We start from the raw sequence: 25,972 nt of genomic DNA, 5'->3' as shown, positions 1-25,972 counted from the left end.
ATGGCTTTTCATGTATAAAATGTAGTGTATTGTACTTAACCCTCCAAATGCTGATGTTCTGCAGCCCTTCAGTAGCACACTTGTTAACAGACTTGGTCAGTACTATAGTGCAATCAAACTTTCTCAAATGTTCTTATTTTCAAAATAAGAGACCATGGAGTGTAGAAGCTGAAATATGACACGTGACTTAGAAAGAGCTTAATGACTGTTGCCGTAAAACTTGGAAGTGGACCTGTGCACTTAAGAGTCTGGAAAATCTAATCTGTGATTGGATGGGTACTGTTGAGGGTTTGATTAAAAGTTATTTAGTTACAAAGGGAAGAAAATTAATAAACAGACATGAGTGCCTCCTACTAATTTATAATCACTCTTATTTCCTCAAAATCTGTTTGGGTAAGCACCACACTTTTTATATTAAATTATGTATGACCACCTTTTTGTGGTTTTGGTGAAGTTAAGTTCTAAACATAGAAACCTGAATGTCATTTTGAACTTATGTTGAATCTGGAAAGTTTGTTTCTAAAGCCGTTTGTTTTGTCTTTATTCAGTCACTCAGCATGTGTATGTATAGATGCTCTGTATTGCCAGTCTTGGATCAATCTGTCTTAACTTGATTTATGAAAGACCTCTTTAACTTACAGCTCCAGGATCAGTGATCTGAATTCTATTGCTGGCAAAGATGTTCATTATTAAGAGGTTATTCTGAATCTTAGGTATGGTAGACCTCTTCACATCAGTTGTGGAGGTCGGTGTGCTGCACTTCATGTACGTATGCAATTGAAGTGGCAGAATAACAGAAGCTCTAGGTTGTGGTAAAACAATTTCAAAATTGGATCGGATGAGCTTTGCATGGTTTCCTAAAGCAGAATGAGCTTAGATTCTGTTGGAAGGTGTGAATTTAAGACGTCTTGATTTTCCTCTTGAAATATCGTCACTGTGTGTTGGAAACTCTATGCTCCTGTTGGTACACTCAACTAGTGTTGATTTAGTAGGCGCTAGTATGCAGGAGGTTGTATTACACATAGGGAGTTTTAAGTAAGTAAGTAAAAATATAGTTCTGAATGTATATTGCTGTGAAATTCCTGTACCAAGCAGCAGACTTTACATGAAGATACAGGTTTATGCTCACCTTTTGCCACAGTCACTGGCCAATAAAAATTCCTGTAACCCACAAGTTATAGCATTTACACTGAAGTGTTCATCGGTGTCCAGGTGCTTGGAACAGACCCTCCACTGTGTGTTCTGGAATGTAATGGAAGTGATGTGGTTGCTTGTATGAAATTTAATGCAACAGTGCTGCAGTAGGTTTAAAAATGAGGCAAGTATGTCTGACTCAGCAAATGCAGTGTTCAGCATTTAATTAAGTACTGACTATCTTCATGAAGACTCATAGTAGAACAGGCTAACTAAATAACTTGTAAGCTTAAAAGCAGCTTTCTAGGAATTTGGGCCTTTATATGTAGTTACAGAGAACTTCCAAATCTATAGGCAGAGTGTATAAAATAGTCTCAATGTGAGTGAGCCTCCACTATATATAGAATTCTACTTTGTTGTATTATTATATTTTCAGTGTCAGAGTTGTGAGAGAATTTGTAGGATTCATAATACCGTGGAAACTTTTTTCTTCCTTATAGTTGTCTGCGTTTTGCAGCTACAGTGTTATTTTGGAATTCTCTGAAAACAGTGAATATAAACAGTGCTGTTAGGGAAAGAATGGCTTTTGCTAGCTGGATTAAATTAAAATGTCTGCTTACAGAACAAGTTATTGTTTTATTACAAATACTTGAAATACACAGAACTGTTATCAAATATAACTTGCATAAGTACAGACTGGAAGCAAGAAACAGGATCCAATGTATTAGATCAATAGGGTTCAGTATGAGAGCCAATTAAACATTCAGGCCCTGCATTTGTATCAGGAATGTGTCTTTTCATTCTGGCAGTCAGTTGAATTTTCATATTTATAAATCTGAAAATGCTTAAGCTTCAATCAAACCTAAAGAATGACAAATTCATAAAATGAATTGATTAATATTTCTACTATTTGGGTATAGAATAAATTTATGTTCACCAATAACCAGCTGCTCTTTTGTTACTAATCCTGTTGTGTAGGTGTAATAATGTGTGAAACGTGATCTGGAGTTTATATTTAAAGAGATTTTTGAGGGGGTAGAGGGAGGAGAAGGTATGGGACCAAAAGTGGTTTTTGTACTCATTCTCTTCACAGTTGCAGAGGAATCTTTTTAACAAGTTGAAAGTAATTTAGGTTACTGCATCAATTCAGTTTTTTTTTTCCTATTTATAATTTACTCAAGTTTTAAACACGATTGAAATGCAAGTTGACTTGAATAAATGAATAAAAATGAGGTCCAAGACTTGTGTAATCATAGATATTATTGTTAGTTATGGGCTGCTTGCCATAGCTTTATAAACGTAGTTTCAGATTAACTCCGTTTTAGATTTTGCTGTGAAACTGGTGAATCTTCTGCTTTACAAGACAACCCATTTATTGAGAATGAAAATTTTTCTCTTCTCGTTTTTATTTATTTTCCTTTGATTTGAAGTAATTATACAATTCTGTTAATGTCTTCAAAAGGTTTCCCTCACATGTCATGGCAGAGAAAACTATACCTCAAATAAATTTATTTATTTATTAGGTGACCACTGTTTTAGTTTAATTTGCATGGCTTTTTTTTTTTTTTCATATATTGCCCTGCAGAATGAATAAAGTCCTGATCAAGATGTTCTTTCACGTTTCTTATATAAGTTTTCGTAGCCACTGAATTATCTATTGGATGATATATTCCATAATAAGTAAAGAAAATTTTGTTAGTGAGTCATTGAAACATATTTTGTCAGTGTGACCTCTTTATATGTCTTCATGCTAACAGTGTATTTATGTGAAAATGCCTCGTTACTTCATTTCCATTTCCGTTCCTAAGAGTTTGTGTCAAAAATGCGGGCCTCTTTACTGCACACCTTAGAATAAGAAGTGCCTTTGCGATTCCTTTCTGTATTGTAGTATACCTAGGTATTAATGAAGGATGTAATACTAGTAACTCAGTTCTGATATTTTGCTTTTGATTTTTCTGGGTTGTGTAATCAACATATGGCATGGCACTTACAGACAGCATACCATAAGAAATGGCAGTGGTTAATAATTAGACTTTCATCAGCTGAGGATTGTTTTTTGTGTTTGGGTTTTTTAAGTGCATGTATAATCCATGCAGATAGTAATTTTCTTATAGCAGTGGGTCTAGAAATGATTTGTAGGCAGTTTGTTTTAGAGAATGTTTTCAGATCTCTGGCTGAATGGAAATTGTCCAACAAGTCAGTAGTAGGTTAAGTGTTGGGGTGATGGAATTTAGGAAAACTAAATCACTGAATGTTAGAAGTGGAAGGATTTTATGATGACTTGTTTGGTGTAGGATGGGAAATGGCGAACATTTCATATAATTTCGAAAAGATTTTTGCATACTGCAACATCTACAGTATGAATACATGTCTGAATGCATTCTGTTTCTTTTTACTTCAGCATTAACTGTATTCTCTCCCTGCCTCTTCTCTTTTTAAAGGTTGCAACAAACTTTCTCGTAAGGATGCACCAGTGTCATCACGAACGAATCCTTTCTACCTTTCCATGACGGTAAAGTAACTGGAGGTTTCAGTCAACAGATACTTCCCTGCCTTTTCTGACTCCTCAGGATGGATATTTTTGAGATGCATTCAATCAGTGTGTGGAATCCTTTGATTTGTGTTTGAGGTGTGAACAACCTCTGAAATATCTGCTAAAGGGATGAGGAGGAACCTCTATGGGTAACCCTTGGCTGGAAACAATTACTGGTCAACCATGGTAAAACTTGCCAACCCTCTTTATACGGAGTGGATTCTTGAAGCTATACAAAAAGTTAAAAAGCAAAAGCAAAGGCCTTCTGAAGAGAGAATATGCCATGCTGTTTGTGCTTCCCATGGATTAGATAAGAAGACTGTTTCAGAACAGTTGGAACTCAGTGTTCAAGATGGTTCTATCCTTAAAGTTACCAACAAAGGCCTTGCATCCTACAAGGACCCAGATAATCCTGGACGATTTTCATCTGTTAAACCTGGCACTATTCCTAAATCTGTTAAGGGATCTAGAGGAGCTTGTAATGAGCTTCGTAATGTGGATTGGAATAAACTCTTGAGAAGAGCAATTGAAGGGCTTCAAGAACCAAATGGCTCCTCCCTGAAAAACATAGAGAAGTATTTGAGAAGTCAAAATGACCTAGCAAATATTTTCAACAATCCTGCCTTTCAACAGAGGTTGCGTCTGGGGGCCAAACGTGCAGTGAACAATGGGAGATTACTGAAGGATGGACCTCAGTATAGAGTGAATTATGGCAGTTTGGAAAGCAAAGGAGCTCCGAAATACTCCAGCACTTTCCCAGCTTCTCTTCCACCTGTCAGCCTTTTACCCCATGAAAAAGACCAGGTAAGTCTGAAAAACGAGAGCAAATGTAGTAATGCAAAAATTATTCCTCTTGTTCTTTGTTTATTTACCTAATGCAAAAATAATGATTCTTCTTGTTCTTTATTTACCTGTTTAAATGTATATAAGTGAAGATGCACGTCAAAGATTCATGCAGAATCAGTTCTGGTTAAGAAAGTTTACTTGGCTCCCTATGTCCTGCCATTCTGCGTTGGATAGTTTGCTCTTTGGATTTTCAGTAGATAAACAGAGCAGCAGGGAGGAGTACAGCTATATGGTCTCTTCTAGGTGTGAGATTGTCTGTCTTGCCTGCCAGACTGGTGTTGCTGAAATCTGCGATGTGATTTGATTGCGGCCTTTTACCTTCATTTTACTCCTGGATGACTGATTTTTCTTGTAGTTTGAACAGCACCTGAAATACTACCAGTAGAACTCTTGATATTTAAGACTGTTAGAATTATTATTTTTAAAGATATTTGTATGTAGATACTTAGCTTTAAAACTACAGTTAGTAGGAACTGGAGTTAATGTAAATATTCTAGGAATATAAGTGAAGGTGTCAGAGTGACAAATTGAGCTAAACTGCAGAATCCTCTTCCTATTTCAGTTTTGTTGGACGTCCTACATGGGTGTATTTTTGCTATTACTTGGGCCTTGTTTTCGGGTTAGTTATTCACAGGGCTTAAGCCTTGAGGGAGAAGGGGTGTCAATTAGTCCTTTGTTTATGAAGGGATAGTGTCAAAGACATGTCTGTAGGCATTCTTTGATCATTCCCCATTTAGTATGGTGAAGTGTGTTTTGAATTTTCAGTGTACTTGGGGAGAAAAAGCTACCTGATCTACTTGAATTGGGTTACTTAGAATATTTGTAAGTTGGTGGTTTGTTTTCTTTTTTTTTTCTTTTTTTTTCTTTTTTTTTTCTTTTGTTTGTTTGTTTTCCTTGACTTCTCAATGGTTAAGTTTGGTGGCCTGTCTTTTTGGCATGGAATAACCCAGACAACTTTGCCATTGTGGAGGTGTCATTAGTGTCTCCTTCTGAGACATGATGATTTTCACTCGCCTTTTTCCTTTGGCTGATTGTAAGGCACTGGAGGGTGCAGAGTAGAAAGTGCTTGTGTTAAATATTTAGTGAAGTCTACAAGAACAGTTGTTTGTGGAACTGTCAGAGGTGACACTACAAATGTTGGTAGCTGTAGGCTGATTTTTCTGAGCTTCTCTAAATATATGTTAAATATGATTGCTTTTACATGTGGATATCTATCTATTTCTGTTAAATTGGACTTCTCGGGTGTTTGAAGGATGCATGGAGCTTCACGCTCAATAATCAGAATGGAAATTCAGAAGTGTTGCTTACTGTGTGATTACTGCTGTAGCCATACACTATAAAGATTTAATTACTTGTAGCGATAAAGCTGTCTGTTGTTTAAGTACTTTCAGAGATTCTTCTGTAATTCTGATACTCCAGTGGCATGAAAAATTTGAAGGCTGGAGTACGGAGCAACCAAAATAGTTTAATACTGTGATGCTTCACGTGAATCCTGTGGAAACAAACATCTCTTGTTAGGCTACCTACTGGGACTGGCATCCATTGCAAGGAATGTTAGTTGGGTCACGGTGCTGAAAAAACCGTTACTGCCATACTAAAATACGGGTATAAGGATAAATCTGTCTTCTAGAAGTTAGCCAAACAAATCTGTTCTCTAGCAAGTGCTTTGGCAAGAAATAAGCTTTCAGTTGGGTGCCTTAAAATCAGCAGTGTGACTTGCGTGTTTAAAAACTGCTCGGCATACACTTTTTCCTGACAAATATAGTTCTGATGTAAGGTTGGCAAATCAGTAGTTGCATATCAGTGTAGTGCACTACTTAGTTGTACTAGCTGTGGCACAAGTTACTCGGCAAATATATAGACTTGGTACAGGATTTTTGTTGGTCTTCAAGCTGTATGGCTTTAAATAAACTTAGAGGACAGTTCTGAAAGTAACTGTAAATAGGTGTCTCTATTATTGGGATGTGACTGCATGTTCATTTGAAATTGATGGTGATTCATGAATAGGAACAACACTGCAGGAAAACCATTTGGCTGTTTTTCTTGGAAGTATTTAAGTGGTCGTATGGGGCACGTCAAGATTACTTATTCAATTTTATACAATAAAATGTAGCCAACTGGCATCTCTCAGGAATGGTTAGTCTTTGACGAGATTGGTGTATTTGAAAGTTTCTTTGGCTGCTTATATAGCTAGCACAAGTAAGAGCTGCTTTTTTGTTCGGGTGGCTCTTTTTGTTAGTTTGGTTGTTTTTGTTTTTAAATACTAGAGGTGAAGTTCAAGTATCTCTTCTGTTGACGTTCCTTGAGGAGAAGAAAGAACAGGAGGATGTGCACAAATCTGTTTAGATGACTGCAGAAGTTTGAATAATTTTGACTTTTTTAATGCAAAATTAACATCTCATCAGGATGAGACAGTTAAAAGATTTAGCGCATTAGAAGCGCATCAGAGCTCACTTTGGCAATCTGAACTTTCACACTCATAGTACCAAATGCAGACTCTGAACCTTTCTTCCTGAGTAAGTAAAAGGTGATCAGAAGAGATATAGTACTGCCCTGTTTGTGGTGGGTTTTTTTTGTGGTTTTTGTTTTGGTGCGGGTTTTTTGTTTTTTTCCTTTTCTACCCTCCCCTCTCCCCTCCACCCCCACCACCCGCCAAAGGCATTAGAGTATCTAGTGTGCTGAGAAGAAGATGGATACTATTGCAATGCAGTGCCACTCAAGTTAGTTTTGCAGACCTCGAGCCTTGACTATGTTATGGGGGTGTTGAGTGTTTCGCATTCAATGAAATACTTAAGTGGAACAGGGAGCTGCAAGTGCTACATTTTCCTCTTGGTGGTGATGACATGGAGCTCCTTTTCTTGTCTTTATATTAACTGGGTGATCCAATGCAACTAGATATAGTCCTCGTGTTTCATTAGATGTGGAAATAGCTGCCATTACTTACAGCAATATAGCTTGTATTGCCATGTTTCCTCCTGTTATCCATAGACCTGGAAGGAAGCATTTGTGTAAAAATGGTATGTTTTCTTCAAGTGGTATCCTGACTTCTCTGGATTTGGGCAAAGGTGTGTCAACTCCGAGTTACAGGAAGAGGAAGTTTAAATCCTGCAGCTGTTTTAAATCCTCTCTTCCTCCACCCCTTTCCATTTTCTAGTGTGTGTGGAGGGTTGCTTTTTCACTTCCGTATGAAGAGATATAAGCACTAGGGTCATAGGAAGGACTGATTCCATTGGAAGGTCAGTAGCTGTTATCAGCTACATGGTGTCTAGGTTGTACATCATACAAAGTGTAACGAGTAGTATAAACTAAATTTCAGAAGAACATCCCAGTTATCCTAAATATTCTGGTGGTTACATTAACGTAGATGCTTACTTGATGTGGACAGGTAACTTGAATCAAAGCACTTCAAAAGATGCCAACAAACAAAAACCAAAGTGTTAAATTGGTGTGTAAAAGGACCAGCATCCAGCCAGAGGTGGAGCTGCCTTAACAATGATGGGAAACTGAAAACAGTGGTGTCCTTTAGGATGAAGACTTGTAATGTTTTTTTCTTTCCTGCAAATAAAAAACAAAACACACACACACAAGAAAGCAGAAAAAGAAGAAAACTTATTGCTCAGTAGTTTGATCTTGTGCACTTCACTATATTGCAGTGCATAGTTAGTTTCAACAATTTAACTGCTCTTATGTGTTCTTCCTTATGTTCAGAGTATCTTGCATAGATATCTTCTCTCTTGCGCTTCACACCTTCTCTCACCCAGCGTCTTCTGAAAAGGGCTCTATGAGTACGTTAATTAGAAAATGCAGTGTAAAAACTGATAACGGAGTAGGAAGTAGTGTGAACAGAGAAGAAAATCAACCTGAACATGTTGAGTGATACTTAGTTTTTCGATAAGCCTTTGATGCATTAAAATACACTTCTGGAAATGCAGCGGCAAAGTGGTATTTAAAAGTTATGGTTAGTCTTTAAACAGGTATTTGTTTATCTTTAATGGTGTCAGTTGTAGAATGGCAATATTGGTGGTGTTTTTAGTGCATGTGTGCACGCGTGCGCTGTGTTGTTCCTTGTTTTCCTTGTCACTTGGACAAGCACTAGGAAGGTTCTGCAGTTTGGGAACTGCATGAAACCGCTGAGGTCTTAGGAGTTAGCCATCTCCTGAGCACAAATTCTGTATGACAGTAAACCCGAAGAAGCAGATGTTTGTAGGCTGTAGACAGCTCTTTATTTATTTTTAAACATAATTTAAAAGGATAAATCCAGCTTTAAGAAGTGAAGAGGCAATGGCCATTGTAACATTTTCAGAGGACTGTGGGAATGCGTAGTACATCTGAGTGGTTACATCTTTGCTATGTTCAGAATCATTACTACTTAAAGTATACTTCCAAAGCTGCAGTGCAAATGGAGATGACTTGATCCATACAGTGTTTTCTTGGTCCTCCTGAACGCTCTCTTGAACAGCTCAGCAACTGTATTAATAGCTGTTTCCATCTGATTCTTGGCATGAAAATTTTTATTAATCCCCCTTTCACTTTCAGTTTGTCTTTCTAAGCTGACTTTTGTGCAAAACCAAACTTGTTTTATTAATTTTTCATACTATAAACTCTTTATCTAATTTTGTTTTCACTGGCCTACGTACATTTAGCTTTACAAAGTGTAACTTGGCATGGGTTGAATTTCAGTTTTCTGGTATGTAGCTTGTGCCAGTGTAGACACTGTGTTCCTCCTTCTGTCTTTCAGGCAAAGGGCCAATCTATAGAGAATTGCTTTTTTGGCATCCAGGCTCCTCCCTGCTCAGTTTTTCAGCTTCCTGCCTTCCTGTGGGTAGGCAACACGAGAGTGTTGGCTGAGATTTCTTTGCTTGTTCTACCTTGCTCTCTCTGGCCTCTAGACTTTCTGCTGAGCAGAAACACAAAAGTTAGGCAGAAAGGAAGTGCTACACAATGTATCTTACTGATCTGCACATAAGGGGATGTTCATAATGACTAACTTTGGAGCTGGCTTTACATGGAGTCTGTGCCCCTGAGGGTAAGTCTGAGCACCAAAATGCAGTGATAGGTAAGTTTCTGTAAGAGAGTATCTGCAGTGCTACAGTTGAAGAGACTGTAGGCAGGGCTATGAAAAAAGAAAAATGAAATCTAGGCTTAAACTATTTGTCAAGCCATAAAATACTATTGTCTTTGGAGGCAACCGGTGTTTCTCCCCTCATAACATCTTCAGGGTGACAAAAGACTGAGGAATGTTAGTGTTACTTGACAAACACTAACGCTCATGTTTGTGCTTCTCATTATCTCAATTCACAAGATACCCTTGTTTCTTGGAAGGGTGGCCTGCACCTCAGTGCGTGTAGCTCTTGTCCTTGAAGTTCTGCGATGATTGCTAGGTGCTGTTGCTTGCTCTCATTTGTCTGCTGTCCCTGTAGCTTCTGAAATGCCAGAAGTACCAACTTAAGCTAAGTGAACACTTACAAATGGATCATATTCACACTTGAGATACTGGAGCTTACCAGAAAATGAAGAATGACGTACCCCATCTTTTGCCATTTAAAACTGAAGTGGAAAAGTCTTGTCATCCCATATTGTGGAGAAGCAGCTCATACCACCGTAGAGAGAGATATTGGGCTTTTGGGGCTTTTTTGTATTTTACAGTTCAGCACATTTGGATCAAACCAAGAAGCATACTTGTAAAAGTTTTTCTTGAATTGTATGGTGGGAGGGAGATTAAAAACTGCTATTTCCTAAGTTAGATTGGTCTGCTCCTTCATAAGGTGGGGCGGGGGGAGGTTGGGTTCCGATTTCTGATGTCAGTGACTTAGTTTCTGCAAACAGGTCATCTGTCTGCAGTTTCGTATAGAACCATCAGGGAAGACCCTTCTCATCCTTTTTACCCCAAGCTGGATATTTTGGAACATAGTTCTGCATAATGTGCTCATGATTCTTGTTTACTGCAAGGAGTGATTCCAAACCTCATACTGCAAGTTATTTAATCCTAAGGCTGGCTAAAAATGGGTTCTTTTGGTAGTTTCTCTTCAAAATTAATTGGTGTGATGTACTGTGGTGAGTCCTGTATTGAAACTGACATCAAGGAGTTAAAGAAATCCTGTGTAGTTCCAGTAGTTCTGTTTGTGTTTGTTCATCTATGCCATTTTCTGTGAACTCTTCTGTCTTAACTGGGAGTCACATTTGATTCCTTAACTACAGTTAGAGGTTTTACTCTTTTAATTTTTCTCCAAGGTTAATTTTTCTTTAACTGCTCAGTAGATGGATATCTCCTTTGTCAAGATTCCTTCTAGAATATAGAAATACCAGAAGTCTGCCTTAGGTATAAGGGGAACTACCTTGCATATTGGCTCAGTGCTGTATCCTTACTTATCTTAAGTGTCTTTCCTCTTATATGTTCAATATTAGTGATAGCTTTGACTCTTGGGTGTTTTTTCTGTGCCAGTTGAAACATGATAACAATTCCATGTTGTTTCTTGTTGTTGCAAGAACTTTGTTACAAAACGGGATAAAAAACCTTGATAACTTGCAGTTGAGGTTGTCTGCTATTTTTGACAGATGATTTCTTTCTCAAGAAAGATCCCCAGGTGTAGATCAACTGCTAGTCAACCATAGCTTTCCAATTTGGTGGTTGGAAATGGCAAAAGACCCACTTTTGAATGAATTTCAAGTTAGCATCGAGAAAAGAATTACTCAATTAGTGTAAAACTCCTCTTTACAACTTGGAATCCATTTATGGTCCTATTAGCGTCTTCTTTCAAAGGGCAACTCTATTCTTTGTATTCAGGACTGTATCTGCTTAGGCATAAGGGTAGACCCATAGTTCCTATGATTGTGAGGGCCTGTTTCAAATCAGGACACTAGGACTTTCTGGAACCAAATGGAGGAAGTTGCTGTTGTGTACTGGAACAACACAGTTAGGGCTCAGATTGCGGCTGTAGAATTTTGAGGATGGTGCACATCAAATCAGGCACCACTTAGCTGACAGATCCACTGCTGTCCTTTGTGATTACCTGATAAAGAGGCAAACCAACTTTTAAACAAGTATGATTTCCTTTGGTTGCAAAATCACTTGTGTGTGGTGGTTGTTTTCCCCTGTCTGCTTATATCTTTCCTCATTAAGGGAAATTATAACTGGTGTCACTTAGATTTTTCTATGGTGTGTGGTGGTGTGTTTTTTTTGTTTTTTTTTTTTTTTTTTTCTTTTTTCCTTATCCCTCTCCAGGTTCTTGCAGAAGAGTTTAAAGTTTCAAATTTGCAGGCACAGGCAGCCTTACAATATGAATGGTGTGAACTGCTAAAGGGATGTCTGTGTACAAGTCAAGGGTCTGTGCGTTTAGTTCTAGGTTTGTGCGGATTATTGAGACTTAAGTTGCACTGTAGAGAAGACGTTACATAAGGAAAAAGTCCTTGGGGGGAGGGAAACTGCAGACTTGTAAATTGTCAACTCTTTTGTCTTGTCTCTGCAGTAATAGACACACACGTGCAGGAATTTCTGCTTTCTCAAGCATTTGGCTTTGGAGGGGCAGAGTGTCCCATTTATCTCCCGTTGTGGTGGTACAGCCCATCAGTTACCGGCTAATGCAGTACTAGGTGGAGTAGGCTTGAGACTTCTGTTTTTAATTACAAGCAGGACTCTGGCACAGGAGAAGAGCTGTGTATGATCTCAGCAAAGTTTTCTGGGAGGCATGGCTGATGTTTTCTCACCTAGGAAGAATCCTTAATAGAAATGGGGGCTAGCAGAAGCTGTGATAGTTTTGCCACACACTTTCCACATGCTGTCCAGCATTTAATTTCATCACCAGTGGTGTTTTGAAGTTGGCTTTAATTTCACAGCTCTGTGTTCCCCAAAATGGTGAAAATGACTGACTGTAGTTTTAGGCATTAATTTTTATGTAATGTCCATGTATTCGTGGCAGCATTAGCTAGCAGTGTTTGCATTTGGCTCAATAAGAGACAAATGTCAGTGGCACTTGTTTCAGATGTTGAGTACACATAGTTCTTAACTAGCGAATAAGTAATTAGAAGTAACAGTTGAAAGGAGTATAGTAAAGATAATTTTATCATAAATGTGTAGAATTTTTTTTGTCTTTGTGTGGGACTGTTCTGTTAAAGCACCTTTTCCAACACTATCTATTGCATGATTATAGTGAAGATGGAGACTGCTATTTCTCAGATGGCAAAAAGATGAGAGGTAACTGACGCAAGTTGCAGCAAGGGAAATTCCAGATAGATGAAGGAGAAAATCCTTTACAGTGAGGATGGAGAGACATGGAACAGGGGCTCAGAGTGGCTGTGGAATCTCCATCCACAGAGGTGGCCAGAGCTTGACTAGACAAGGTCCTGAGCAATCTGAGGGAACATTTGAGTCTGTTCTTGTTTTGACTGGTAGGTTGCGGTACATGCTCCAGAGTAGCCTAGTGTATTCTCTTTCAACTTGAATTGAAAGTTTCTCTGCTTCTTTTAACTGTTGGCTAATAAAACAGAAAGTATACTTTCTTTATGCAAGACTATGATGATGAAGACTTGCAGACAGCTGCACCCAATAGCTAAAGTGTAAGCTAAAGAAGTTTTAAGAGGGTTGGAAGCTTCACCTGGGAAAACCATTGCTGAAGAATTCACAGTGTGTTTATTTTTTTTGTTGTTAAAGTTTCTTTCATAAGTGCATTTTGTGTGTATTGCTTTAAGAATACTGAACATCATGATTTCTGCTTTCTTGGTACTCCCTGAAATCTGGAAAAATAAGAGCTTGAAGTTGCTGTACATTTAGTTTTATATACCAGACCCAGGAGGCTGGGTCTGAAGCCTGCTAAGCTTCATTTAAGTTCCACCATTATGTTGTGTGGATACCTTATCTGGCGCTACTTGGAAAACTGTTGTCCTTTATATGTAAAGATGTGAGTAACGCCTAACTTGCAAGTACTGTGGAATTCTCTAAAGTGCTTAGGATTAGTGGATAATGAGCAGTAGTTAGCAAAGGCATTATACAAAACTACATTTAAAGGGTGATGGAAAAGGCAGTGTTTGAGCCTAAAAAAAATTCTCAAGGCCAAAGTAATATCCATTATAATCACTGAACTTAATAGTGGCTAGTTAACATTTCTATGCCTATAAAGGCTGCTGTATCCCTCCCTTCTCTTCCAAATTTTAAAGATACTCAGCTTTCATTTCCTACTTTGTTTTTTCTCTGTTGTTCTCTGAACACTAGTATACCTGCTGTAGGAGTCAGGTAAACAAGGATATGTTAGTGGTAGAGGAAGAGGACAGTGTATTGACTCCGGCAAGTAAGTATTTGGTTATCAGTCAGTTTATAAATATACACATGGAGGTTTATGTAATAAACAATGGGGTTATACATAAACACCGTATTTTCTGATCTGAATATTCTTGCTCTGCCTCGAACTGCCCAGCTCTCTTCCCTTCCCTCTTTATCCAGTTGTGGAAACTGAATGTCACTGAAAACTTGTTAGTGCTGCTTTAATATTGGAAAATTGTATAGCAAAACAATTTCTATTTATTTTGATGTTTGCCACACATTCTGCTGATTTAGCAAAGCAAGCTTTCGTTCAGGTGTTTCAGATGTTTTCTGAAGGTCTAAAAATTATAGATAAATCAGTCAAGAAATAAATAGAGAAAACCACTCACAGGGTAGATTCTCAAGTTAGATAGCAGCATGTGCTATGTGCATACAGAATGGTCTAATACTGTGCTTTTATATGTTTAAATGAAAAAGTATCGGAGCTCACACTGTTGTAGAAACCAGTGACTTGTTCTTCTGTGGCCATTTTAAAGAATTCCTATTGTTGGGTCACTTGACATGCTTGTCTGCCATACTCTTGAGGAAGGAAATTATTGGTACTTATGTCTTTTAATGTTTCTAAGTGTTTTTAAAACAAATTTTAAACTACCACGTTTGTAAAGGTGACAGCTTCCATTGTAGTCAAGCAATTCCTCCTCTTTACATCTATGCATTTAACTTTACTCTCTAGTGATTAAAAATCAAAGATACTTTACCCTGGATAAAATATTGAATGCAGTAGCTATTTAAAAAAAAATATCCTGGCTTTAGCTAGTGCTTCTGCTTTACATTCATTGAAAACTATTTAAGAACTAGGAATCTGAAAACATGAGTTCTGTTCTGGGCTTTGCTGCTTCAAATTTATGTGGTAATGGGCAGTTGTTTTCACTTTATGCATTTGTGCACTGTGTTTACAAACCAGTGAGTAGCTGTTCATCTTGCAGGCATGTTTTCAGCTTTTCTGTAGAGAGTTTCAGAAGACCCTTCAGATCTCAACATGAGATGGATGGTGGGAGTCTTCTATTTGGAATAATAAACCACTGGAGGAATCTTCCCCTGTGTTCCCAACTTCCTATACTGTTCTGAATTCAAGATGGTACCTCAATTCTGCCTGTGAATTTAAGGAAATAATTGCGGCTGCTATTCAGCCCAGGATTGACAGATTTTGTTTTATGTCTCCTAGAATATACTAATGGTGGGAGAGGGATGTACGGGAATTTTGTTTGGTACCTCTCTTTCTCATTGATATCTCTGCCTTAATTGACATTTTCAACATGTTTATTAGGCACCTTTAGTCTGTTATGGAAAAGGTATTGATAATTTTCAGAGTTAGACTAGAAATAAAACTGATTATCTGTTTTTATGTTAATAAACCTGCCTTGAGAAAATGACTTTGACAGCTGGCAGCTCTATTCTGCCTAAGAAAACAAAATAAAAGCTAGATGTTCAGGCTTCATTGTGTGAACATGCTGTATTTACTTTTCTGTATGTAGTTCTAAACAGAACTGCCCATAATCTGCTAACATGAAACTGAATCTTAATGATTTATATTGCTGCTTTCTCAATATTTTGTTTCTATGTATTTTGAAGAGACCTCTGAAAGATTTGATTTCTAGAGAAGAGCTACTGATATAGCTGAGGACAAGCTTTTTCCTGATCTCTGTCTGGTGGTAAAATTCTAATTTGCTTGATATTTTGCTATTACAAGTGAGTTTCACTAAAACAAGTGAATTTCAAATTTTCTTGTAAGTTTTATATGGAATTTACTTGTAAACCTTGATGCCTTAAAATTTTGTATTTTAACTTAGAGTTAGTTAAGATATAAATATCTTGGTGTTCTTAATTGGCGAAGCGAACAAAAGTAACTTTCTCACCCTTCTGTAGCAGGGGAGGGAATCATGAAATAGTGTTAGTAGCTCATGTGGTTTTAACCTTGAATCTTTAATTTTGCTTTTCCTCTCAAAAATATTTATCTTGGGTTTTAGCAGACTTTTGTCTTACCTTTCAACTTCTGATGACAGCCTTAATAGCAAATTTTTTCGTCTCCCTACAACACACACATTTTGTTTACTTCACTGTTACTGATATCATTGCGAGACCAGCAGCTTTAAATAAGGTTAGCTTTTGTCTTTTATGTGCACAGCTATAATGACTCCCATTGTTATTGCTTTCTTAAGCCATGACAACTTGACTTTTTTCTTTTTTTTTTTAAGTGTGTATTTAATAGATTTTACCAATTAGAGTAGACATCTGTTTGGAGATCAGTAGCAATCAAAATCACTTACGAAGAAATTGTTGGCTCATGATGCATCTAAAATATTTCTGGAAGTTCAGCTCCTTTTTAGCTGTTGCTAAGAGATAAATTTTCATTGACATGAGGGACGTGAGGACATGTCAGCATGCTACCAGTTGTTTTATAGGCAGTTAGCTCTGCCGCCTTGCAGATGGTTGGAAAACTCTTGGTAGTGGGTAAATGCGTGCTGATTATCTCATTGAATTAAGGTAACCTTTTGTCGCTCATTGAATTCTGCAGACCAGGCACTGAGCAGCTGCTCTACTGTTGAATTCTGGATTTAGTGAATACAAAGATTATGCTAAAGGGTATTTAGTCCTGTTCCAGGTACTGAGCATTGGACCACTGTAAGAATTTTTTTATATTATACTACCTTCAGTGTGTTAGTAATCAGGACAATCCAATAAGACAGTATCTTCAACATTTTGACTAAACTGTATTTTCCAACTTTGTTGTCACCACATGCTCATTGATATTTTAAAACTTTGGAAGCAGGTCAGAAAGATAGATTGCAAAGTGCCATTGTTTTTTCCTCCCTCCTTCTCTTCTTCCTCTGGCTTTCTTAAAGTGGTGCAAAGGGAAGTAACTCTTGTTTCTGCCTGCTTTTTGTATTATTAGTTTTGGATTGTGTTTTGTTTTTGTTTTGGTGGTGGCGGGGTGTGGTGTCTGCCCTGCCCCCCCCCCCCCCCGTCTGATTTGATATTAGCTCATGTGGCAGATATCACTTAAAACTAGTTCATAGTTTATTGATGAGATTTGCCTCAAAAACAGTTTAAGCAATCTGATGATTATAAAGTTCATAAATACATCTGTTTATCTGTTTTGGATTACATTTGTGAGTGTACACCTCATCCTTTGGGGGTTATATTTAAAGGTGAGAGTTCACTGTCGTGTTAAACCTTGCTTGTAAACTTGTTTCCCCACCCTTTTGAAAACAAATTAGTAAGCAGAATTAGGTTTTCAATTAGGTTGCTTTTATTAAAGACTGTTTTCAAGATTTAAATAAAAAATTTAGTTTCTAGAATGATTTTGGAAAGGGATTGGGGAAGGAATTGGAGCATTCCCCAGGTAAAGCTTAAATTGCTTGGACTGCAGAAAGCAAGAACACTTCTGGATTGTTAGACAGTGTTTACAGACTTTCAAAAAACAATTAAGGTCTTCAAATCAGTATAGTTTTGTCCAAGAAAATTCTATTTTGTGAGGATCTGAAAGGTGAGTTTTTCTGAGAATAACTCTACTGCTTTGGAAACACAATGGATAAAATATAGTTAGAATAAGGTATTGTTATAGCAACTATATATAAAGGGGTATACTTGTATACTGTGCTGTATAGAAGGGGGTAATACACTCTTTTCTGTAACATAGTAATGGATTGAGGACTTCAGGGATCTTCTAGAGAGCTGCTTTCTCAAGGCATTATGGTCCTCTCAGCGAGATTTAAAAATAGATTAGAAGTAACTATGTTTGGTATTACAGTACCTCTTTCCCAGGGTAAGAGGGAAAGAGAAGAGGGCTAAGAGTCTTAAGGGTCTATTAATGCACCTTATAGAAGAAGGTGTTTCTGAGATCCGGTTTAGGTTCATCTTCCCTGCTCTGCTAAAGTGAAACTTCGACTTCATTCTTGAAAGCGTGGTCGTGCTTTTTGTTTGTTTGTTTGTTTGTTTGTTAGGGTTTTTTTTACTTTTTTGTCAAGTATATAATGTTTTAATGGGTTCTTATGTTTCCTCCCAACCCTCAACCCAGATCATATGTACTGATTAGACTTCTGCCAGTAAATAGTTGCCCATCTTCCATACAGTTTCAAGAAGTATTGTTGGGCTGTTTCTGTTGAAACTACATTGTTCAAAAACTAGAAAGTCTACTTTGGTGTCAGGATTATAATGAAAAAGCTGATTAAAAAGTCAGTATTTGAAGTATAGAATTTAGAAATTAATCTATTTTTAAGTTGAATTGAATTTTTCTACATAGAACTATAGTAAGATGGACATATGACATTCTGAAGGAATCTTTGCAGGAAGCCTGGGAGCTGAAATGTTTTCCCTGCTGTAAAAATACCACAGTCAAATGATACATCTTTGAAATTATGAGGAAAAAGGAAGCGGCTTCATATTTGTTTGATTATCCCCAATGTATTTTTGCCCTTATAATCAAATTGGTTTCTGTTTCTGAATACAGTGTTAACACTTAGGCGGGATACATTCCATCTTAAATGTTTGAAATAGCTTCTCAGACTGAAGAAATTGCTCTTCTCTTTTACCTAGTGGAATTTTTTATAGGAATTTTTTTTTGTCCTCTTCTAGTTTACTGAAATGCTGACATCTAACTCCAGTACATTTCCAAGAATTCCTCTCCACTTCTGTTAAGTATCTAACAGGTTTTTTTGTGACCTGGTTCATGTTTTGAAAGTTAATAATGTTCATAGGGTATAAAAATCTGAGATACTGTCATAGAGAAATAGCTTTAAAAAATGGTCTGTTTAGCATCTGTGTGATTGCCCCAATGTTAAAACCAACTATTGCAGAATAGTATATATGAAAATCAAATCTTTCATCTCTTAGCAACCTTTCCTAGAATATATTGGGTGACTAAGGTAAACTGATCATTAATGCTTTCTTCAGGCAAACGAGATCAAAATATAATAGCTCGTGCAGTGGTATTTTTCAGTTGTGAGGGACTGTGGCTTCATTGGAGACAAGGATGAAGATAGGCAGGCTGCATGGTAACTTCAAAAGTACCAGCTTCTAATATCAGAGTTCAAAATGACAGCTTATGGCACAGCCTTGGTTACAGCACTGTTGTTTCTTGGTGGTGCTATATAATGTAGCCAAAAATAGCACAGATAAGCATTGTGCATACTTGTTATAACTGGGAAGTTTTACTCAGTTGTGTGATCTAGTAGTCCCATTCACCTCAGGTCTTTTTAAGTCCTGTAGTAAAGAGTGCTTGCTTTTGGGTAGCTTTTTAATAAAATATTGCAAAATGCTACAGTTGGAGGAAAAAAAACGTGATTTCTTAATACTAATTTTAAACAGTTTTCTTGGAAGGATTTTCACCAGGACGAGGTACTACAGGAATATTGTATATTACCTTATATTATTCTTCATTGAAAACAACCTGTTAGACTATAAAGCCAGTAAGAGAGGGTAATTAAATTCTTAACTGGGGCTGATACTAGCAGAGGTACAATGACAAATGTTTTGATACAAGTAAAACAGCAGCAGGGAAGCATGACTTAGAACTGCATTTCAAACTAAGATGGCAGCTATGGCTTGTAAAGAGCTGTATGAACGTGCGTTTCTTCTGTAGTCTGTTGTTATGTCGACTTCTATATAGAAGTAAAAATACCAGTTTTGCTAAGAGTTTTTAAAGTGGTACTATAAGAAAGTAATGTTTATATTTTATTTGCAGTTTAACTCATTTGTATTCACAAAACAGTAAATACTTGGTCTACGAAAATATTTTTCTTAGTAGATCTATTAAATTCCATCACAGTTCTATTTGATACAGGTTATACTTGCTGTCAGCACTTATTCCCTCCGTGGTTATTGCCACAGAAGATAGGTTTGGTGTTTATGCTGTATGCCTGGCTTTTTGTTTCCTAGGTGTGGGGTTCCAAGTACTTTTCAGGCTTTTCTAAGAGCAGGATAATCTAGAACAGATAACCCATGTAGTGAAAACAATAGCAAAACATAGAGTGTTTTGGGGGTTTTGTTTGTTTGTTTTTAAAAAAAATGCTTTTTATGCTTAGAAGTGCATTGAACACGCTTTGAGATTGGTGTTTGTTGTTTAGCCTCATCAGTGTAAAGCTTGAGGGAAAAGCTATAGTAAATACTTAATTAGCAGCTTCCATGGAGGTACTAAAAAGTGTCTTGTTAGGAAAGTGGTAGGCAGTTAACATATAAGGTATATGAAACCTGTTCACACTATGTACAATTTAGCTAAATTCTCAGGGTTTTTTTTCCTAAATTACCAGTTTGCATATATATACTCTATACTTCTGAGGTGCTATCAGCATCAGTGAAAACAGTATACTGTGGGGTTTTTGTTACTTTTGTAGTCACTTTGAATGCTTCTCCAGAGTGCTAATTAGGAAGTCACTAATACAAATAGCACAAGTGATAGACGAGGCTTAAATATTGTGTCAAGATGGACAGTTTTCATTCTTTCTTTTCTGAATTTGTGGCTACTTAGGAAACTTCAAGCTGAGCAGTGTTCATTTCTTTGTACAGCTGTTCCTGAACTTTTCCCATGAGGGGACCTTAACTGATAAGATCTTAACATGGGTTTTGTGGTTTCACTGCTCATAATTAGGGGAAGGAAAAAGCCAACTATGATGGGAGTTTACCATTGTGGTATAGGACACAGTATAGTTCATGCTGTTTCCTGTCATATCATAACATTTGTTAGGTTCTTTTGCAGAAATATTTTAATATTTAGCTTAAAATAATTTGGGGAGATGGGAAACATACACAGTAAGTGTTGGACTGTTCATCTGCTGAAGGGGGAAAAAAAGCTCTCTTTCTCACCTTTCTGTTTCACTGCCACTAGCTTCTCCCACCCACCTACCTGCCTTCCACCATCAGTTCACACAGCTTGAAAAAGTAGCTAGCCTGAGGACCTGACTACAGTGTATGTATTTCTTGACTAGAGTAGAATTGACTAGAAAATGCAGGCTTAAGGCAGTGTGCTTAAGTTTCCAAAGTCTTGGGAAGGGACTGATGAGTCCCCTCTATGGTATGTTGTGCTGCAGAGTTCACAGTGGTAGGAGCACAGGTGAAGCTTTAGAATAGGGCTATCTCGTATGCTACCTCAAGAGCTCAAGCTTTTATAGCTGGATTATAATAATCTTCTTTGGTCATGAGTTATAACACTGGATTAAATTGTGACTAAGTTAAATAATCCATTAGAGTAGAATCAAAAGACCAAATGAATGCAGCGAAGACAGTTTTTTAGAGCCTGATGCTTAATTATTCTGACTTGGAAGAAGATTCTGTCTTGAGAGGTTTCATGCAGATGTTTTTTTTGAGGATGAAAAGGCTTTTACCTAGATTATAGGAGAGAGCTGTTCTGCAAACAAATAAAAAAAGATGGAATTTTGTTAATAGACCATTACTCAGAAGTGAGTAGCCTGATTTATCCTGCAGAAGCATTTCTGTAGTACTGTAGGTTTTTTCTGTTTAATGTCTGAAATAATTTACCTGGTTTAAGAAGATCCTAACTCTTTTCCAGGATATAACAAGTTATAAAGTAGTGTTTTCTTATAGAGGACCAAGCTGTTATCCTCAACTTTATCTGTATATGATCTTAACTAATATAATCTGCTAACTAACTTGGAATTCATTTTGTAGTCACTGATTACAGGAATCTGAAGACTAGCCTCACTAGCTGCCTTATCCGTGTCTAAAGAATACATTTTTCTTAAGGTTGTCTTGTTTGAATTTGTGTCAAGTCTTTTTAATGGAGTACTAAAAACTTCCTTTTTTGTGCCTAACATTCTACCACAAAGGTCAGTTTCTTCCTCAAAAGCTAAAACATACTGAAACTGTAATGCCATATAGTTAAAATACTATTCTTTTGCTGTAAGGCTTTGCTTTTGTATTTGTAGCAGATTAACACAAATATGTGTCGTAACTGATACATTGATAAACGATAAAATCATTTCTGTTAAATGATAAAACACTGGGCCAGAAGAATAGGATGCTATACTACAGAGCTCAGTTATACAGCTATGTTGTTACATCGTGTGGCCATCCTGTAGAATTGCATGAGGTGTTTGCCTTGATTTTGAAGACTTCCTGTATTTGGTTAGTACAGATTTTTATGTGCAAGATCCATAGTGACCTTAACTATTGCCATTCTTTTATGGGGTGAAAACCTGAAGTATCTTTAATGGTGTCAAACAGGAATGCCAAATCAAAACTTAGGTGCAGTGTACAGGTTTTGAGATCGAATCTTCCCTCCTCCTCTTTTTCCCCTTTCCCCATGGATTATATAGCTTCATTTGAATGATGCTTCAGAGAATGCAACCATACCAGCAGATGCTTGAGACACCTTTTCAACTGTCATCAGTACTGATGGGCACCTACCTGTGAAAACTTCTGGAGACATTTGGCTAGTGTGTCATCCTTGATAAAATATGTTCTCTCTGGAGGAAAATGTCCTGAGTGCTAGCAGGTTTTTCTGTGCTGGCTGTCAGGGTTGACAAGTGACACATGTTAAAAGTGCAACAACTAAAAGGCAAAGTCTTTTGCCTCCTAATAGGAAGCAGCATTGTTGCTCTTTATTGTATTTTTTTTCTGTTGTTGTTCCTAGTAATACAAAATGAAATACTTTAAACTGTCTGATATCCCAAGCCATCATGCATATACCTCATGTGAAAACAGTATTAACAAAACCCTAAAAGTCCATAACAAAAAGCTGTATTATGCAGTTAACATGTGTTGTCCTTAAAATTCTAAGCAAGATGCAAAGAAACCATAAAAGGAGTGTTATTTACTTTTGTGCTATAAAATAAAGGGTAGGAGTGTGCGTGGGGGAAGTACTACCTTCCTATGAAAGTTGTCTTCTATGTGTATGCACGGCAGTATACAAACTGTTCGACTTTGAAAAGCATGCTTTCCTCATTGCTTTTTGCTTTGTAGGGAGAAAGGGTACTGTACAGTACAGTTGCAGACTGTTGAATCCTGTCGTCTTCTGCTACTGCTTTCTCCTTTGATTTGTTGAAGACCATTCATGACATCTGTTGAGGGCCAATAAGAAAGGCCCTCTAGGCGTTCAGACTTTCAGACCTTTTATGCTAAACAAGATACAAGTATTTTCTCAGTTCTTCTTGTTCTTGGAGATGAAGATTTTGCAGAAGTAGATGAAAACATCTTAGGATTTCTCATGGCTGTTTGAAATTAAATACACTGAATCGTCCATTGTCTTCCATGTCTATGCTACAGGGCATTGCCATTTCAAGCTGTTTGGGTAGAAGGATTTCTAAGAACATGCATTCCAGGTTTCCCCGGAAGGATTTAGGGGGATTTAGCACGTTGGTCACTAGTTGAGATTTGAGTCAGCTAGGATTTTTCCTGCTCCCTGTTAGTCTAGGAGGGTATCTGTCATGGCTGGACCCGCAGAACTTGTATCTGCATGTCTTATTCACTGCTGTAATCAGAAGTACATGTATTAATTTCTAGTACCGGAGGTAAATGAATCTTGAGCTGCTTTTCAGTCTCTAAGTAATGAGTTTAATCTATTGCAGTAAAAGCTCTACCAGTCAATGAGTGTGGTACTTTAAGCAATTCTGTGGTTTAAATCTAATTACTGTACAGTGCTTTTTAAATCAAACTTTTGCTGGCTGCAAGGCAAAGCATCTTAAGCCTTGTCAAACTTAAACTGTACATTATGTGGAATTATTTTAAGAGTGATAACTATGATCCTGTCTTGTGCAATGTGCTCTGTATTTACAAGAGAAGAATTGCAGCTGTTGAAGTTGGTCAATTATATAGGAAATAATGGGATCGACTGTACTGAGATGCCAGAAAATAATTGAGTGTGTAAATGAGAGCCAGACTCATTAGTCTGTGACATCATACAGTGAATGCAAGGTTTTAATGATAAACTAGGTACTAATTATGAAGCTTTTTCTATGCTACAAATGAGCTAATTTATAAACTGCCAGCACCTGAAGAAGGAAGTCTCTTAGGGCCAGAGGCTTGTGTATTATAACATATTTATTGGTTTGATAAAAGCTGTATTGCATTATCTGTCCAATTTAACCAGGAAGTATTTTTCTTATAATTTAACTGTAAATCTCAAGAGGAGAAAACTGTAGGAGTGCGATTTTACATTCTAATGCTGCTTAGCAGTAGCGATTCAGGAATTGATGCAAATAACTGTTTTAAACAGCTTCCAGGGAAGAGAATTTTTTTTCTTCTGAGAAGTGATTTCTGTGTGCCTTGGGGTACTCTATTTTTACACATATCTTATATTCATACACAAATGTATATGTGTGTATATATAAATGTTTTATTTGCATCACCCTCATTTATACAGTGATATACCAACCTTGTTGTCTTGTGAAGACTGACAGATTTTGATTTTAAAAATAGAAAAACAGGGTGGAAGATTCAGTGAGGATGGAAGGGAAAAACAGAAGACTACAGGGAATGAAAGAAAGGTGGAAGAAGAAAATACTGTGTGTACTGTGAACTTTGTAATGGTGACGTTTATCGTTGAGAGTAGCTTCCTTTCTAGAGGTACTGGCAGCCATTCAGCAGCGTTGGTGTTTTTCACTTGTCTTTTCCAAGTTAGTTGAGTAACTTGGTGATAGCTGCAGCCAGCTGCAGATGCTTGAGCCAAAAGATGCAGGGTTGCTGTAACTGGCCTTCTGAAATCCCTAGCAAAATTGTCCTGGAACCTGTTGTGTCAGTGTTCCTCACCTGTGAGATAATTTTATGAGAAAGTCATGTGAGGGGTGGGAGATACTCAGTAGGACAGCCATTCAGGTGATTATGGATTCTTCGCACTATCACGCTTCCTTAGTGCTTGTTTATGGAATAAGTGGTAGTCACCTGAACATCACTTAAATAACGCTGTTACGATGCCTGGTTTTGGAAGTGGGCAAGGATTTCTAGGTACGTGAATCCCAATTGAGAACTCAGAGCCACAAAAGTATACCAGACTAAGCCTTATGGAGGGTTAAAGGTTATAAGGAAGACAAACTTCCTTCCAAATGTCCTTCCCTCTTTCTTTTGGTCTAGTATTAATAATTTGTGAAGTTACATGTTTACGTGGAACACCTTAAGTATTCTGGTTAAAGTGATAGAGAATTAGCTGATGCTCTGTGCACGCTCTCTGAGAACTTCCAGAGTTGTCATTGTCTCAGTGCCTACCTGTGATGCTTCACTGAAATTTTTAGGTAACACGTAAAGACCATAAGTAACCAGCTCTGATCATCACCTTACCAACTGCTGCTTTTCCTTCACTTTCAAATTTATTTTTTGCAATAAAGTGTTGCATTTATTGAATTTTTCCTCTTGAAAACTTAAGCCTTGCGAGATTTTTATATTCGTTGCGGAGCTGGTCCTTGGTTTTCTGGTCCATCTTAAGGACCTTAAATTCCAAACTTAATCTGCTGCCAGAAGACTTTCTCCTGCCATCCTGGCTTGTTGACAGCCAGCCTTTATCATGTGTCTTCTGTGTGCCGTGTTCATAAGAGTCAGAACTCTACATTCGCCATAGGTAGTGCTGTTGCCGCTGACATGCAACTAGTGTGAAGGAGCCAATGACCTTTCTGTTCTAGTTACTACTGCAAGAGGAGGGGAGTAAGGCTGGAAGGTGGTGTGTCTGCCTTCAGTCTGTAAAGAAGCAGTGTGCCATTGTGTAGACTGGTTTTCAGACTATTCCTGATGAAAATCGTGCTGTAAAGCTGCAAGGATCAGGATGTACTTTTGAGGGGACTCTGTCCACTGGCATTTTTTCTAGCACCTCTCTCTGTTACTTGCGGTGTCCTGTACCTCGTCTCGTATTTTCGCATGCAGAGTAGTTTAATTGCCTGCCTGTAGTGGTAACTTGGATTGGTTTGAAAATGGCATGACGAAATAGCTTTGAATGGTAGTAGTCGTTTTTTTTGAAGAATTGGAAAACCTTTTCATAAGGGCTCAGGGTGAGTGGGGATGTTTGCTTTTTTTAATTGCTAAGAATACCGTTGTATTTCATGCTAGGTTATCCCCATCTTCCTTCCCACCCCAGTCTATCTGCTCTTTACAGCTCAGTTGTGGCATAGGTATTGTGCTGTATCTCTTAGTAAGGCCTGAAATTACATGGGTGCACATTTCTGTTTCCAAAGGAGAGGATGTGGAGCCATAAACTATGCATAGTGAAA

General features: G+C 37.5%; 1 protein-coding gene across 7 annotated transcripts in view; it reads left to right on the top strand.

Annotated features, from left to right (window-relative positions):
* The window catches only part of KAT6B (lysine acetyltransferase 6B), a 118,456-nt gene that overhangs the window by 3,944 nt on the left and 88,540 nt on the right, over positions 1-25,972 (top strand). For all 7 annotated transcript variants that reach the window (XM_087766398.1, XM_087766399.1, XM_087766400.1 and 4 more), the window contains exon 2: positions 3,576-4,471. In XM_087766398.1, the coding sequence (XP_087622524.1) occupies positions 3,851-4,471 (621 nt within the window). In that variant the 5' untranslated portion in view covers positions 3,576-3,850. The remainder of the gene's footprint in view (positions 1-3,575; positions 4,472-25,972) is intronic.

This window comes from Nipponia nippon, unplaced genomic scaffold (genome assembly GCF_047370975.1).
Source record: "Nipponia nippon isolate SJK-2023a ecotype South Korea unplaced genomic scaffold, ASM4737097v1 scaffold_3, whole genome shotgun sequence".
Taxonomy (NCBI): domain Eukaryota; kingdom Metazoa; phylum Chordata; class Aves; order Pelecaniformes; family Threskiornithidae; genus Nipponia; species Nipponia nippon.
This window is presented reverse-complemented; position numbering and strand designations above follow the sequence as displayed.